Source organism: Mirounga angustirostris, unplaced genomic scaffold, assembly GCF_029215605.1.
Source record: "Mirounga angustirostris isolate CCGP_5_RB_7025 unplaced genomic scaffold, mMirAng1.0.hap1 SCAF_1, whole genome shotgun sequence".
NCBI lineage: Eukaryota > Metazoa > Chordata > Mammalia > Carnivora > Phocidae > Mirounga > Mirounga angustirostris.
Window position 1 is genome coordinate 3,199,291 of NW_026991709.1, and position 17,554 is coordinate 3,216,844.

At 51.5% G+C, this 17,554-nt stretch overlaps 1 protein-coding gene across 8 annotated transcripts in view; it reads right to left on the reverse strand.

Annotated features, from left to right (window-relative positions):
* Positions 1-382: 382 nt before the first annotated feature.
* PKNOX1 (PBX/knotted 1 homeobox 1) overlaps positions 383-17,554 on the reverse strand; it is a 58,412-nt gene continuing 41,240 nt past the window's right edge. For 6 of the 8 annotated variants that reach the window (XM_064578323.1, XM_045902397.3, XM_045902400.3 and 3 more), the window contains 6 exons: positions 15,284-15,383; positions 14,066-14,163; positions 9,359-9,487; positions 6,156-6,232; positions 3,201-3,373; positions 383-1,190 (listed from right to left, as the gene is read on the reverse strand). In XM_064578323.1, the coding sequence (XP_064434393.1) occupies positions 979-1,190; positions 3,201-3,373; positions 6,156-6,232; positions 9,359-9,487; positions 14,066-14,163; positions 15,284-15,383 (789 nt within the window). In that variant the 3' untranslated portion in view covers positions 383-978. The remainder of the gene's footprint in view (positions 1,191-3,200; positions 3,374-6,155; positions 6,233-9,358; positions 9,488-14,065; positions 14,164-15,283; positions 15,384-17,554) is intronic. The other 2 variants (XM_045902399.3, XM_064578349.1) reach the window with 2 other exon arrangements.

Consider the following 17,554-nt stretch of genomic DNA (forward strand, 5'->3'; position numbering starts at 1 on the left):
ACTGTAGTCAGATTCAAATCAGACAGAAATACGGGTGGTAAGAGCTGTTAACCAATTACTGGCCACCACTTCACCTGACTTACCTAGTCCTATTTAGCATACCTTTAGATCTATGTTCAGATCGAGTGTAAGATGCAATCTGAGCATTTACATATAAACTAAAATTTGCAGGTATCAAAATTTCATTCAACAGTTGTTTCTTTCATAGTAGTAAGTATAAATCACTACCCTGGGATGGCAGAGAACCATGGAATGCTAGCTAACTTTGGGCAGGTTCACTAAATTTGGTCAGTTCAGAACATTCCAAATTGAAATAATAAGCATGTATTGTTTCTTCTCTAGAAATTTTATCCTCAACATAGTCATAATCCAATTCATAACGAATTTATAAAAATAGCTTTTTTATCCAATAATTCCAGCAAGGTAAAAATAGGAGTTTCTTTTTATCTATAGCAAATGAAACAGGCTCACGGAATGTGCGAGAACCTAAGCGTACTCAGACCGCCGCAAGCCCACCACGGAGTCACGCCTATTTTATTGTTGTGCGGTGCCCGCCTCGAGCCGGCAGCTTTAAGATGCAGAAGCTTCTTTCAAATCCATGGGCCACACAAAGAAATCAGCCCACGGAGACCTGCTTCAACCACAGAACTAAATTGAAACTGCATAATTTTTTAGAAAACGGCAACACTATTCCTTAATCTAATTAGGGGCTCACAGGGGTGTTTGTCATTCATCACATTTTTAGCGTTAAACCTTTCAAGAATTTCCTTAAAAACCCGCACGCACACGCACACGCACACTTGAAAGAAGTCGCTGCACCAGCGAAGATGCTCTCGAAGCATACTATGGAATACAAAAGTGCACTCTCCTCTATCTACATATAAAACATATTAGAAATAAAACTGTGTAAAATGTTTGCTGTGCAAACTATAAAAAGTCAGGCCAGCCCGCCCCACGGTTCTGGGCCCTGCTGGCCCCCTACTGCAGGGAGTCGCTGTTCTCCAGGACCAGGCCGCTGATGTGGGTGGAGGCGAGCGTGGCCCCACTGTCCCCCGTGCTGTCCACAGACTCGTCCTCGCTCTGTTCCGCCATCATGACCTGCTGCACCGCCAGGGTGGCGCCATCTGAGGACAGAGACTGGAGGCTGTCCACATTCATGCTCACGGGCGTGGTGATCGTCACAACGGCTCCTGGGGCAGAAGGTTAAAATTAGCATCCATGCAGGAAGACACTTTGTTACTCGGCGGGGCACGGTTGGCTTATCTGACCTCATGTTAAGACCCCTATATATGTTTCCGGGATGTTCCACAGGGATTAGGAAACGGTCTCTAGAATCAGCCTCAGCCCTTCCTTAGCTAATACACTCTAAAAGCTCTTGGTCTACAGAAGGCCTCAGGGGTCAGGACCATAAAGAACATAGATGCACAGGGCAGAAAGGAGGCGCCACACGGAGAACAAGAGAGACCAGGAACCTTGTAACATGCGGGTTATAAGGTCATAAGGCCTAACGGCGAGGGACAGAAGCCACACGAGCAGATGCACACACACGGGGGTCTCGTGCGCGCATCTGTAAAGGCCTGCAGAAGTAGTGAGATGTGATGCCGGGAGAAGGCTGTGTCATACATCACAATTTGGGAAACACTTTTAAAGAGACTCATTCGTTCACTCTGGTCTGTGCACAGTGTTATCATGTCACGTATGCACTGGGAGCATAGACGGGAGAGACTGGTAATGAGGATGGTTTCTGGAGAAGATTAGGAGCCAGGATGGAGGAAAAAAATCACTCTTCACTGGATAGTTCTGTTTGAACTTCTTCCCCAATATACAGTATTATCTTTTCCAAGGGTGGGGGGGAGAGGGAGCGAGAACACACACCTTTGTAACTAATTCTTGGATTAAAAGAGAAAACAAAAACTGAAAACATAAATTATTTAAATATAAACAGAAGACCATTGCATATCAAAACCCAAAGGATGAAGCCCCAGCTTTAAATGCACACACCACAACTCAAGAAACAAAATCAAGCATGGCTGACAGCCCACCGTGAGAGGCCCGCCCCAGCCCTCCGGCCAGCAGGGCTGTGGAAAGCCCCCCGGGTACATTCGGGGGAGGACAGGCCCGCACACGCATACAGGTAACAATCACGCCCTGGGAGAGAACCACCTGAGAAGATTGGAGGACACTGTCCAGGCCTCTGAGAGCTGGCTGCATGGGGGCCGGGGGATATCTAGTCTTGCCTTGGTTTGAGTAGTCAGCCTGAGACTGAGCGCCCCTGGGTCACCAAACAAGGACTAATCACAAAAGCAAGGCACAAGAGGGTCAGAGCGTCCCAAGTAACGTCACTGCTAGAAGAGAGCTCAGGAGGACTTGCCTCAGTGCGAAAGCACCAGCCCCCAGCAAGGTGACGGTCACAGGGCCTGGCATCCAGTCAAGATCACCAGGCCCTCACACAGGCAGGGAGACAACTCACAATGAGGGGCAAGCTCAGAAAGCAGCGCAGGGCGGCCAGATGTTAGAACCCGCAGAGAAGGACATCAAAACAGTTACTGTGACTGTTTTCTATGAGGTGGCGCCATGAAAGGTAGCAAAGCCTCTCCCGGAACTTCTGGAGATGAGCACGACAGTGTCTACCCTGGAACATACCCACGGTGGGACCAGTGGCTAGTGAGCCACAGAAGAAGAGCTTAGGGAAGCCCAAAGACAGACGCAGAAACCATCAAAATGGCGCAGACAAGAAACAGAATCCCAAACCCGGGAAAGCGCACCAGTACAAAAGATGGGCACCTGGGGTCCCTGAAGGGGTGGGGGAGGGAGACAGAACATGTATCTGAAGAAATAGGGGCCCCAAAGCTCCCTGACGTCGTAGCAGCATACTGCTGAGAGAGGCATGGTCGGCGGGACCAGCGACAGCAGGACCAGGCCGGCAGGGGCTCACCGCTGGTAAACAAAGGCCAAATGCCAGGTGGTGAGGATGGGACCGCTCCTTCCCGCGCACTGAAGTCTGAGGGGAAAGACACACAGCAAGGGGAAAACGGGACCGATCACACTGCGGACACTGGGCCTGCGTGTGCGACTCTGTCGCAAGGCTCTGCAGATAACGTCACACGCAGAATACCGCAGCTGTGCACGCGTCCCAGGCAGCCAAGGCCGCCCGCCCCCCCGCGCCCCCCCACCCCCACCCCAGCACCCAGGCGGCCCACCTTCCGACATGGCCAGCTCGCTGGGTGGCGGCTGCGCAGTTCCGGAGGCAATGGAGTCAGGCCAAAACCTCTGGACCGGTCTGTTCTGAGCAGTTTTCTTCTTAGTTTTTGGAGTTTCTGAACAGCTAGAATCCAACATGGGCTGAAGAATCCGTCTTCTGGCATTGATGAACCTGGGCATTGAGGGCAACACAGGGACCCGGTCACCAGGCCGGCCCTCCTCTAGCCCTCCCGCTGAGCACGGCCCCCACCGCCCTGGGCGCCTCGCCCCCTCACCCAGCGAACAGCGAGCCCACCCAACCCCGCAGTCCCGTCCCTCCCGGGCCTCGGGGTGCGGACGGTGCCTGATGCCACTCGTGGTCACCCCCACGCGCGCGGCTCTGGAACCCGAGCTGCGGCCCTCGACACCGCCCCAGGTGACGGGCTAGTTACGGAGGGGCCCCTGTCCTAAACCCCTCAGCTGTGCCAGCGCTGCAACAGTGGCCCAGCAGCCCAGGCAGGGACGGGCAGCCGCGGCGGGGACCTGACCCCGCACCAGCAGAGCGGCGGGAGCACGCTTCAGGGACGTTCAGTATGTGCACGGAAAGCCTGCCTTCTTCAGCTCGCACCCTCCTGGCACCCAGCCGGTGCCCTCGGACCTGGGAAGGCAGCAGAGCTCCGGTCCACCGCCCCCGCCCGCCAGAAGCCCGCGGCTGTTCGGACCGCACACTCGGATGCAGTCACGGCTGCACCTGCCAGCCCAGGGGCACTTCCGCTTCCCCCTCTAGGAGTACGAGGGAGGAGGGGGTTCACCTCTCGCCGGAGCCAAGCCTGCTCACCCCTGCAAGCGGGGCCCTGAGGAGAGCGAGGAGCCGTGTTCAGGGTGTAAGAGAAACACAGGCTCCTCGGGAGACTCGGGCTCTAGGCTGGTCCTGGCAGTGTGCCCCCCACACCCCACTCTCCATGCCCCCCCATGCACAGCAGAACTGGGATGCATCTGCTCCCAGGCCACTTAACATTAGCATCCTGACACTCACGGGGCACCTGGCTGGCCCAGTTGGAGCGTGCCACTCATCTCTACCGAGAACGAGCCCGACATTGGGTGCAGAGATGACTTAAATAAAGTTTAAAAAATAAAATGAAATCCTAGCATTCAGAAGCATCTTCAAGTGCAAGAGGACACATTCTCCGATGGAAACGAGGGGACTGAAGCCACAGAGCTCCAGGCAATGATCTGGTCCCGGGAGCACAAGCAAGGCGGGCACTGGAAGTCACCGGGGAGCCCTGGCGGCCCCCAGCTCGTCACTGACCCTGCCACTGCCTGGGGAGGGAAGCCCGCTGCTGCTTCTCAGCATGTGCCTCTTCAGCCTCCGCGTTCAATGCTGCTAGGTGGTGGGGTGCAAGCTAATGGGGTGCTCAAGCTCAGGCCAACATGTGATTTTTGTAAACGTAGAAGGAAAGTCACAAAAAGTAGAAGTAGCTACAAATACGAAAAGTTTTTAGAAATTTTATGCTAGTCATGCTAGTAAACTGCTATTAACGTAAAAATTAAAAGCTGATGTAAACCTTCCAGATCAGACAATTCTGTTAACTTAATAGAGCAGCAAGTTAGGGAGCTCGAGGAAGTCGAAAGATGAAGAAAAGCAAGAAGGCCGAGCAGCAACAAAAGCATCAGAATGTCCGAAGAAGTGACCCTAATGTCCACCCCCAATCAATCAATCGACCATCCTTAGGGCTAAACCCAGACTGGAAGCGTCACACGAGAAACGTGAGGAAACCGAGGGTACTGGGCCATCGCAAATGTCGCAGCAACAACATAGGTAAAACCTTTGTTTTCGCTAACCCTATTTAAAAGATTTAACAGGAAATAATTCAAAGAGCATGGTCTATATTATTGGCACCCAAAACAATGGCCCAAATGCAAGATAACAAGTATTTAGTGCAACCCAAAGCATACCTCCTGCATATACGGCTGCATATGTTGGGAGATTTTGTCATTTATATGGGAACTTACCTGACCTTGCTCAAGTTTAAATTCTAACAGTTAAAAAGGCAACAGTGTTTACAAGTGGTAGAACTTGTGCTTTCTTTTACGGATGCCCATTTTACAAGCCGAACCTGTTTCCCACGTCGGAGTGAGTGCCAATGAGACAGATGACTGACACAAGTGGAAGTGCGCCCCTCGGCATTAACGCCCATCATCGTGGTGAACAGCTGTGATCTCAGGGGAACGCACGTGCTCGGGGTCCCAGCATCCACAGTAGTATGCGATACCGACATTACAACAGGATATTTCACTTAATAAAGTCGACACTGCCCCAGGCATTTCCCTCTTAGGACCCCGACTCCTGCTGAGGGGCTGCCTCCCCCACTCAGAGTTGACCAAAGTGACACAAGGTTTCCAAAGGGGGGGAAGCTGCAGGGGAGGGCCACCAGAGGTCAAGATGCCTTATCACCACCATGCACCACCCAGGGAAGCTCATCGACAAAAACATCACGTTTCTGAATGAATGTGGGGGTTTAGGTGTAGTAGTAACACAATGGAGAAACATTTTCTTTTTTTGAGAGTGTGTGTGCAGGTGCAAGCAGTGTGGGGGAGGGGCAGGCAGAGGGAGACTCTATGCCCAGCGCAGAGACCGACGCAGGGCTCGATCTCATGACCCCAAGGATCATGACCTGAGCCAAAATCAAGAGTTAGACGCTTAACCAACTAAGCCAACCAGATGCCCCTGGAGAAACACATTTCTGACTGGACAAGCAGGATGTAGACGAAAAGTGAGCATTAAATGTTTAAGTTGGAAGTGTGTGTTGATTTATTCTCAAATATCCTGCCACCAATTATCCAGTACTCTGATAACACAGTGTCGCTAGTTAAAAGGACTCAGATACTTTCAACCGGATCCCACTACTCATTAGTGTGTTTTCGAGGGCTCTGTCGTGCCGATGGCACAATTTCAGAGAGCAGGCGCATCTTACCAGTTGTTAACTTGGAGTAGAGTCAAATTTGTCTGAGCAGCAATCTGTTTTTTCTCATCTTCTGTCGGGTAGGGATGCTAAAAATAAAAAGAAGGGTTAGCATGAACTTCAGTTCTGAAAAAGGCACTCCAGCTTGTCTAGGTAGAACAGAAACATACAAATAATCCTCAGTAAAAAACGCATTAGTAGCAATAGTGCTTCCTGCCAAAACCTCTTTAGTCTTATAATCTCTTTTTAGAAATGTCCCAAACAGAAGGACATCTTTCTCCACATCGCTCGAGAACGCGGCCGGTGAAGTGCAGGCGAAGGCGTGGTTAGGCCGAGAAGGCCCAAAGGGGAGGCGAGGGCCAAGCCCGCCGGGAGCCGCTGCCTGCCGCAGAGCTGCGCTCTGCTGACCTGTCATTTAGGGACAACTTCACCGAGGCCAAGTTACGAGCCATACACTGGGGACAGCACAGGTACAACGCTGCACGTCCTACAGTAAATCCCTGATGCTCACACTCACTTCTGTCCTACAGATAAGGAAGCCAAGGCCAGAGGGTACACACACTCCCCATCCTCCAGCTGGGCAACAAGGGGGACGCAGGGAAGGGGCAGGGCGGGCTGCTCCCAGCCCGACACACAGGGTAACATGCTTCTGTCACAGGCACTGAGAGAGGACGGGGACACGGGCGTGCGTGGATGGCTTTTCGGGACCCGCCCCGGGCGAGGTCAGTGTGTGCGGTCTGTGAAGAGCCGAGCCCAGGGCTGGGGGTGGGAATGCCTGTTATATTGCTCTTTTCTTCTATGATGAAAACATTCCACTTTAAAAAACAGAATTCAACCAGAAGGTACATATCAAAATTGACAGAAGCACCAAAGGAAATCACTTCTATCTACAGTAATAAGCGGTTTCTCCGTGGCTGATTACGGTCCACGTGTAGAAACCAGTAAGACAATGCCTCAAAAACCTACGTGCAACGAAGTCCCTTATTTTGGACTGCCCGGGACCCCAGAGAACACGGTGGGGGGCAGGAGATACCGTACCACTCAGCGTATGGGAAAGTTGCTGCCCACTACGGTGACCCCGGTGACCACAGTGTCGTGCCACACCGGCCTCCCCAGCAGCGTCTGTTCCTTCGGACAGTGACTTGGGGTGACGCCACCGCATATGGCCCCGAGGTAGAGATTACGGAAATGCGAATACTGTGCCTGCCGTTTAAAAGCTCATAAAATAAAAGGGGACAGGAAACCCAGGGCACTAACCAGGAAAAACCCCATCGTGCGGCAGTAACCGTCCTCCTCCCGTGTTAGGAAGGCTGCAGGAGAGGACTGTTTCAAAGAAACAAGGGCCAAAGGAGGCAGAAAATGCCTCATAGGGAAAAAACAATAAGGAACGTTGTACTTCAACCTACGAGCAGGGTTTCCTGCTTTAGGAACTATGAAGACACGAAAGGGCACCGGGAAGACGATGGCCGTCCTACACTGGTCTGTGCTTCTACAGCGTGGACACGCACGTGGCGGGGCCATCCCAGGGGACAGCAGTGGGGGAGCCTGCTGTCTCACTCGCCACCCCCTGCCTGGGTCTGCCGAGCGCCCCAGCCCTCGTGTACCATGGGAACCAGCTGGGTAACGTCCCAGCAAACACACCAAGTCTTCCCACCACTAGAATGAACAGCGCTGAACCATGGTGTCCGTAACGCCTTTCCCTTTCAGGACAACTTTCCGGAAGCGGCTGCACTGCTCAGAGCGGCACTGTTCTCCCCGACTCATGCTGCTGTGTCCCGCACGCGGGGACAGCTCAGCAGGGCAGAAGAGGAGAGAAGCTGGGGGGTCCTAGCGCTCCAGGAGGGCTGGCCAGGAAAGGGAGAGGGGTCCTGCTCAGTGACATCACGTGCCGGTTCCAAGCCTGGAGTCGGTGGCTACCTCGGACTGCTGTCTCTCGGGGAAGGAGCCTGGCGCCAGTTAGAGAAAAGGGGGAGCCGGTCGGCAGTGACAAGGGCTAAAGCCCAGAAGACAGGGGATGACGGAGACTGGTGCCGGCCCCGGGGCTCAGAGTCAGGGCGAGGACGGAGACCGGCGCCAGGAGCACACGCAGGCCTCGGGCCCAGGCAGCGGGCCTCCCCAAGGGTGCATGCGGAGAAAGGGCACGAGGACACCCCGCTGACAGCCACGGGGCACCGGGATGCAGATGAGCAAGGCGGCCTGCGGAGGGAGCGGTCAGCACCCAGAGACACGAGTGGGGGCCAGGGGCAGGGAGGCAAAGGGGCAGAGCCGGCTGACGCAGCACAGAAGTCGGGAATAGCAGGCGGAAAGCTCCGGCCGCAAAGCTGGTTCCCGAGGCTGCCGGGCAGCTCCCCGCCGGACCCTGCCGGACCTCCTGACCTTTCCGTCCCTCCGGGCACCGAAAGGCCTCTGCGTCTGTGCCCACACCCCTGCGGGCTCCTCGTCCACCTGGACAGGGCCGTACGCAGCAGACAGTAGCCACATTCCTGCCTCTGTCTCACCACACGCTCCCCTGCAAGCCAACCTGGTCAGTCCCGACCCTGGCCACTAGCCTGGGCTGCCGCCCCTGAAAGCTGCTCTGGGTCACATGCCTCCCCCAAGTTCAGCGGCAGGAGGACCGAGGGTCTCAGCTGGGCAATAAGCAAGTCTTGCCCAGTAAATGGACGAGCAAGTGTGTGCTCCCTAAGACGGGACATCTTCACAGAGAGGGTGTGGCCATGACCCAGGTGAGTGAACAGGTGTGCCGACACCGTGTGCATGGGCCGCTGCTGTCTGCAGGGCAAACGCCGTCTCAAGTTCAACAAGCTCACGTGCTGACCCCTCTGTCCACAGCTCCATCTTCGACCTTACGTATCTTCCTCTCAAATCCAGTATCTAAAACGTCACTAGCCCCCCAGGTTTTTCCCGAATTCCTCTTCTCTCTGCCCACTTCTCGAACCTCACCACACTGGGTCACCCTCCGTGGCACGTAGGTGATTAGCATGAGCGGAAGGCACTCCCTTGTCAGCAGCAGGGCCCCCCTGGTTAAGTCCCTGAGGCAGAGACCTCCAGAGTGTGGTCACCCTCCTCTGTCCCACGTTCCACCCTAACATTGAGACAGTCAATGACACTGACACTCAACACCAGGCCTCCGGCACAGACAGTACATTTTTTCCAGAAAGGAAGCCAGCAAGCAAGCGTCTCTGGGCGCTGTTGACTGGAGTCACTTGCGTTCTTACCCCTATGTGCTGAAAGAGCCAAGATCTCATCACATTGGTAGCATGCTTCGGCAGAACGCCCCTTTTATTCTTAGATGAGCCATCATCTTGATGCAAGATGCTTAGATCTTGGTTTAACTGTAACTGAAGCTTTTAAACAATTGAAAAATAACGTTAGAAGGCACAGGAAATTAGGACACAGGCAAGTAGTTTACGACTTCTGATGGAGACAATAACCACAGGTCTTACGGAGAAAGGACGTATGGCAGCGGAGACGCGTGTGCTGGGCCCCACAGGCTCACCTGCGGGGGGCTCCCTCTGCATTCTCACTATTGACACCGTTGTTTCGCGGGCAGTGGCCCCTCGTCCGGCAGGTGAGACAGGAGCCCAGAGGGCCTTGGGGCCGCTGCCCTGCAGACATGTGAGGCCCACGGCCCTCTCGCCCACCATTCGTGTTCCCCTCGCACCCTCTAGTCATGGACGTGACAGCACCCGCTCTCCTAGCCTAGAGAGTCCAAGCGATCAGCAAGAACGGGCAGGAAGGCAGAAGCGCCGCTGACGAGAGGCGGCCACACGGGCTGAACAGAGGGGAGAGACACAGAGGCACGCACAGTGCAGACACGGGGCTCACAGAGCAAAGGGGCCAAGGCACCTGCCTCTGGCCCAGAAGCCTTCGGAGCCAACACAGACACAGCCTCCCTCGCCCCTGAGGACAGCATGGACACGTTCTGCCCACTCCCTTTCCACAGGAAAGGATGCGCGTAACACTTCTTACGGGACTGTCTTCCACACAAATGTAAGAAAGATGTGATGTCCGTAAGGCCAGGTCTCAGCCCCAAAGGCCCAGCCTCCCTGTGCAGAGGTGTGGTCAGCGCTCACGACCCGGGCCGGGAAGAACCCCACCGCAGCTCCGCAGGGTCTCTGCACAGACCCGTCGGGGACATCCCTGCTGTTGTGCACGCGTGAACGCAGAACTTACGCAGGAATCCGACTTTATAGAGGAAAGAGCATCACCTTCAGTGTAATGTATCCAGACACCCTTCTAAGGGTTTGGAACGTGACTCTGGAGGTCACTGTATTATCTGTACTTCCTCTGGCCTGACATCATTTCAGATGTATGCTTTAAAAGCCTCAACAACATCGCAACAACACAATCCATGACTTACAGGGAACATCAAGCCACTAGCTGTATCTAACATTTCTTAATATTAAGGGTGTGAGTGTTTTTTGAAATGAATTTCTTTGTTAAAGGACTGAAAGCAAACAGTATTAAGCACCCTCTCTATGCTTGTGTTTGTGTGTACCGGAAAAAGAAGAGGAAATGAACTTTTAATACTAGCTCCAAAGCACCAGGGCCAAAATGTAGCTCATCTGTCTTATTTGTCTCAATTAATATATGATGTTCTTCATGAAATTTGACATACGCCCAGTGTTGCTTTCTTCGTGCAGGGTTAAAGCAAATGCAGGCTCAAAAGTAGGCGAAGTGACAGCTAGCCGTATGACTCGACCTCACAGATGCTACCAAGGGGCCTGAGTGCCCACAGGGCTGCGTCAGGAAAGCAAGCCGAGGCCTCTGCACGGAACGGCCGCTGGCCCTGCTGAGCTCTAGCCCCGTGGGGGGCTGGACAAGCGGGGGGTTTAAAAGCCTGGGAAACTGGCTGGAAGTCTGTTTAAGAAGCAGTGAGACCCCCCCACACCCTCCCCATCATTCTCTGCAGATGACTGATCTGCCCCCTGCCCTGCAGGAGACTGGGGCACACTGAGCAAGCTGGACAGCGGAAGTGAGGGGCAAGGCCAGAAAGAGGGGTAAGGAAAATCTACACGCAAAATGGGAGACCCCGGCCCACTCTCGCCCTCGCAACCAGGCCTATGCCCCAGGCAAGAAGTCTGAAAGTCCTTCTCTGGAGACACTAAGTGGAGGAAACACTCCAGAGGCCAGCCCGCGGAGAAGCCGGCTTGCTGTGGCCTGTACCTGCCACACACCCAACAGCTTTCTGGCAGCTCATGCTGACAGGTCCGAGGACAGCCAACTGTCCCCAAACATCCGAAGGCCTCCATCACAAAGAGCAGACACCAGAGTGAATAAACGCTGAGATGCAGAGGGAACAGAGAGAAGGCTTCAACCACCCATGAAGCAAAAACGGGAGCTACTTCAAGAGAAAGCACAAAGGGCATGGAAGAGTCTAAGAAATCCAAACTGAGGAACGCCTGGGTGGCTCAGTCGTTAAGCGTCTGCCTTCGGCTCAGGTCATGATCCCAGGGTCCTGGGATCGAGTCCCATATCAGGCTCCCTGCTCCGCGGGAAGCCTGCTTCTCCCTCTCCCACTCCCCCTGCTTGTGTTCCCTCTCTTGCTGTGTCTCTCTCTGTCAAATAAATAAATAAAATCTTAAAAAAAAAAAAAAAAAGAAATCCAAACTGTGCTGAAGAGGTCAACCTGCATGGATGGGTTGGGGGATAAAAGATCTCTCAGAAACCAGACAATGGAGGGGCGCCTGGGTGGCTCAGTTGGTTAAGCGACTGCCTTCAGCTCAGGTCATGATCCTGGAGTCCCAGGATCGAGTCCCGCATCGGGCTCCCTGCTCAGCGAGGAGCCTGCTTCTGCCTCTGACCCTCCCCCCTCTCATATGCTCTCTCTCTCTCATTCTCTCTGTCTCAAATAAATAAATAAAAATCTTAAAAAAAAAAAAAAAAAAAAGAAACCAGACAATGGGAATACAAATACAAAATGACACAAAAATGCAGAGATTTGGTTCAGAAGATCTAATGTCTTGGGGTGGGGGCAGGGCTATCTCAGTGGCATCAAGGAGAGGTCTCAGACTCCAGGACATGAGGTTTTCCCAGGGCTCAGCAACAGCTCGGAGAAGAGACGCGGCTGAGAGGAGAAAACACAGCAGCCTGGAAAGCAGCGAGCGCTGACCTCCTCCCAAGGCGGCTAGAGACCCCGATGCCATGCTCCCGGGCCCTGCTGACGATTTCTTCCGGAAACCGTCCTGGGAAACAGTCAAGTACAAGACCAAAATAAAGTCATCTTCAGGTTTGCAACGTCTCGACAGAATGTATTTCCCATGCACATTTTCTGTGGAAGTTTTCAAAGTGGGGAGTAAAGCCAAGAAAGTAGAGGATGTAGGCTCTAGGAGAAGGGATTCCTCAAGGCGATGTCAAAGGAAAGTTCGAGAACACACGCTATGCCCAGCCTGGATAGAGAAGAGCCCCGGAGAAGGCAGGCGGAGAGCTTCTGGGGGCCCATGGCCCCAATGGATGCACCTTGGGCAACAGTGAAGCACTTGTGAGCTCAGCCAGACACATCCGAACCAGAGAAGCCCTGAGATCACAGGTACACACTCAGCTCCGCAGAGACCAGGTGATGTTCATACTGACAACAGGTGTGGCCGAGCTGTGGGGAGAAGCACAGGCAGGGCGGGGAAGAGCCACCGCCGAGGGGGCGCACGGACAGAGCACAGGCCCCGACCGTGACAGAGAGCCCAAACAGGGAGCTTCAGGGGTGAGTTAAGAGGGAGGATTTTTAGTGAGACACTGGAGGAAATCAGCAGGATCAGAAAGCAGCTGCCCGAGGGGAGAGGAGGGAACAGGGCGGGAAAAGCGGTGCTTGGCTCCAAGCCTCTCAGCACCCTGCACACTGAGCTGGACACACAACCACCTGATATAAAAAAGCAAAATAAGAGTAAAACAGAGGCAAAAAAACCTTGTCATAGGCCAAGTAATAGCAAAAACTTAAAATATATACAAATAAGACTCTCCTGGGAAAGGGGGAGGAGCTAGAGCAGGAGGAAATCCGTGAAATTCCCCCTGGCTACTTCTCTTTTCTCGAAAACATGTTTTTAGAAGTAGAAACACCTTGGGGCGCCTGGGTGGCTCAGTCCTTAAGCGTCTGCCTTCAGCTCAAGTCATGATCCCAGGGTCCTGGGATCGAGCCCCGCATGGGGCTCCCTGCTCCGCAGGAAGCCTGCTTCTCCCTCTCCCACTCCCCCTGCTGGTGTTCCCTCTCTGGCTGTCTCTCTGTCAAATAGATAAATAAAAACTTAAAAAAAAAAAAAAAGGTAGAATCACCTTTCCATAGAGATGCCCTAGGAAAAGGCCAAATCCTGCCTCCTCCTGACGGGCCGTAGGTCAGAATGTGGCCCACGGTGGCCAATTCTCTTCTGTGGGAGAGTGGCAATGTCAGAATCCGCCTCAGCTGCGCTCACAACGCAGCCAGACATGGGGCAGGACGGACAGGTGGGGGACAGCACAGGAGTGACCGCCACCACAGTGCTGCCGTGAATGACGCTGGCCAGAGTGGCGCTCTGGCCCAGCAGAAGCACAGAAGGGCCTCGCCACGGGCTGCAAGACCTGCCTGCTGGGTCCGCTGTCAACCTGCATGGCGGCGGGAAGAGCGTGTCCACACTGCCTCGAGTCTCCTGATCCAGAGACAACCACACAATCCAGTGTTCAACTGGACGACAGTGGTTGCTGAAGGGAAGGGGTCATGGATGACTTTTTTCCTGCTTCCTTAGACTTTCTGAACTTTGCAACTTTTTTACACCGAGGGAGACAAAGAGTAAACAAGAGACAAAACATGGACACTGAGATTAACTGGAGACTGCTACTGGGAAGCCAGCTCGAGACAACCGACCTTCAGGCAGAGGGAACAGATCCAGCCTGGGCCTACTGTGCCCCACGCCTGCGCGACGCGCCCCCAGACCCTCCCGCGGGAATGGCACACACACCTGGGAGTTCTGGATCCTGATCGTGCCGGGCGACAACGCTTGTGTCACTACTTGGCCTTGAGGGGTGACAACTGTGACAGGTTGATACACTGTGCCACCTCAAGAAGGAAGAAATTAAAATACTCTTTAACTCTCAATGATTTAAAACCATATTCTCAATATACTCGATATACGTATGAAAGGAATAAAATCTTTAGTCTGATGTGGTTTTTAAATTGTTTCAAATGATCAATACTTTGCTGGCTGACTTGTCACTATAAATTATTGAACAACTTCCCTGGACAAGTAGTGTTCCAGCATCTATAGTGAGGTCTGGCTCTTTGCAGGGGAGGGGCACTCGGGGGGGGGGGGGCATGGTACTGTAAGGGGTGTGCGGGCCACTGTGCAGGAGGTACGGCAGTGTGCAGGGGGTGGGCGCAGTGCAACAGAGCAGGGCAGTGTGCAGGGTGAGGGGCAAGGCAGTGGAGGGGACAGGCACGGTCGGGGGCACAGTGCAAAGCGGGTGTTAAGGTGGACCACTGCACAGGACACAAGGGCTTATTTGGATTCTGCAAATTCCCTTTTTTGTCCGCCTCTGTTTCCTACTTTCCCCACAATTAGCAGTATTAAAGGACCTGGCAACTGGTGTGAACTATTTGTTATCATAGTATATTTTGATCAAACATGCCTTCGTCTTCCTGTGGAGGTTTCGCCTGACACTATCACACGAGGGTTTTCGTTGTAAATTTCTCCCCTCCTCACATGCCCCATTCCATTTTCATGACAATTTTATATCTGCGATGTTCGAGATGCACCAGGGAACCACAGAATTGGTACCCCTCCCGTGTTTTTATTTGACAAGTAATACTAAGAATGAATTTTTCTTTCTTTGTCAAACATTAATGACCCAACCTAAGCTTTTCCCGGTGCTGCCAAGAGTGCAATTAACAACTATGTTATCTGCAAAGTACAATTGGCTTTTGCTATATGCTGTCAACTCCTATATAAAACCTTTCTTCCCAAAATTTTTTAGTAGGGAAACACAATTTGCGTCAACTATTTGTTACTGGGAATTAAAACAAGAAACAGGCATTCAATTCTAAATGCTCTGGATTTTGCCACTCCTATTTCAGGAACTGGCATTAATTAGAAATTATATTTATGCACTTCTCTGTTCTAATATAAAGGGCTTTTCCACAAAAGCTCAAGGAAAGAGCATCCTTTTCTCGGTCGGCGTACCTGCCACCGTTGCCATGGTTACGTTCCCCTGCTGCAGCGCAGATGCCGGAACCACGATTCCTTGGGGGCTGAGAGTGCCTGAGATGGCACTTGGAATCTGCTGTAAGTCAGAAATACAAAGTGAGGGGCTATGGGAAAACAGAAAGCCCACCTTACATACCTGCAAACCAAGAGATCCAAGACTGACCCAGTATCAACTATCATCATCAGTACTGAGATACTGGTTTCAATCTGGCTTCCAAAAGATTATCTTTCCTCTTGTCATCATATTGATCATCATAAAAGACGCGAGCCCCCTGGTGTCCATGACTGGGGAGTGCTAGATCTGGGCCTGGCCTGCAGCAGGTTCCACAGAAATGATCATAAACACCGCATCAAGATTCCACCCGTCCATTCACTGAGATGGCTGGGTTGCTGGCCGGCCAGGGAGAGAGCGCCACACTGGCATCCAGGCACAGGTCTGGCGCCCAGCAGGCACCCAGGGATTTCAGCAGCTCAACAGCATCAGTGGGTACTGCCCAAAGACGACTACTTTGCAGGCTGCCACATCAATCTGAATGTATGTATAAAGCTCTGGTAGGTACATACAAATAATGTGGGTCTGCCACATTAACTTGGTTAGAATATTAATTCATTCAAATCAATAATCCAAGCTCCCACCATCAAGAACCTAAAAAAGAGGAACAAAAGGAAACTAAAGCAAGCAGAAGGGAGGAAATAATAAAGATCAAAGCAGAAATCAATGAAACTGAAAACAGAAAAACAGAGATCAATGAAAAAAGAGCTGGTTCTTTGCAAAGATCAATACACTGACAAACCTCTACAAGACTTAGGGAAAACAAAGAGACATGACAAATTACCAACATCAGGAAGGAAACTGAGAGCACCGCAGACCCTACACACGTCAGCAGGAGAGGAGTGCCGCAGTCCACGCGGCACGTGGGCCTCTGAAGCTAGCGTGAAACAGGTCATCTGAACAGCCCTACAACTATGAAGGACACCGAATTCGGAACTTGAACACTCAAAAAAGAAATCTCCAGCTCCAGCTAGTGTCACTGGAGAATTCTATCAAACATGTAAAGAATTAACACCAATTCTATATAATCACTTCCAGAAAATAGGAAAGGAGGATATATTCTTCATTTTACAAAGCTGTACTATCCTGGTACCAAACCTAGACAAAGACTGTAACAAAAAAGAAACTACAGACCAATATCCCCCAATACAGACATACAAACGCTTAACAACATATTAGCAAACAGAATTCAGGAACCTATATAAAAAGAATTATGTGCCATGACCAAGTGGAGTTTATTCCAGGAATGCAAGGCTTGTTCAGTATTCGAAAAATCGAGTAATGTAATCTACTACCACGTTAACAGAAGAAAGAAGAAAAATCACATAATCATATCAATTCACCCAGGGAAAGCATTTGACAAATTCAGTATAATAGAAACTCTTAGAGAAACAGGAATAGAGGGGAACTTCCTCAACTTGATGAAGAGCATCTAGAAAAAACCTGCCACTAAAACTATAACTAACAGTGAAAGGCAGAATGCTTTCCCCTAAGATTGGGAACAAGGCAGGATGTCCACTCTCACCAATCGTATTCAAGATAGTACCAGATGTTCTAGCCAACACAATAAGGTAAGACAAGGAAATAAAAAGCAAACAGATCAGGAAGGAAGGAACAGAACTGTTCCTATCTGCAGATGACATAACTGAATAAGGAGAACATCCTGAGGAATCTGTGAAAAGGACCTCCTAGAACTAATAAATGAGTTCAGCAAGGTTGCAGGATGAAAGATAAAACATACAAAATCAACTGTATCTCTAAATACTAGCAGGGACACTAAAGTTAAAAATATAATACCATTTGTAATAGCCAAAAAAAAAAAAAAAAAAGAAACAAACAAACACACAAGGTGTAATTCTAAAAACACATATGTAGGACTTCTATCACAAAACTACAAAACACCAATGAAAGAAATGACAGAGAGACATACCCGGTCTGTGGACTGGAAGAGTCAACAGAGGAAAGACATCAATTCTCCCCAGAACGATACACAGGCTTAATGCAATTTCTATCAAAATCTCAGTAACATTTTTTTGTTGATATAGACAAGATTATTCCAAAACTTATATGGAAAGGAACTAGAATAACTAAAATAACTTTGAAAAAGAAGAATAAAGTGGGAGGAAACAGTCTACCCAAATTTGAGACTTATTAAATAGCTACAGTAACAAGATTAGCTGGTGTAAATACAGAGA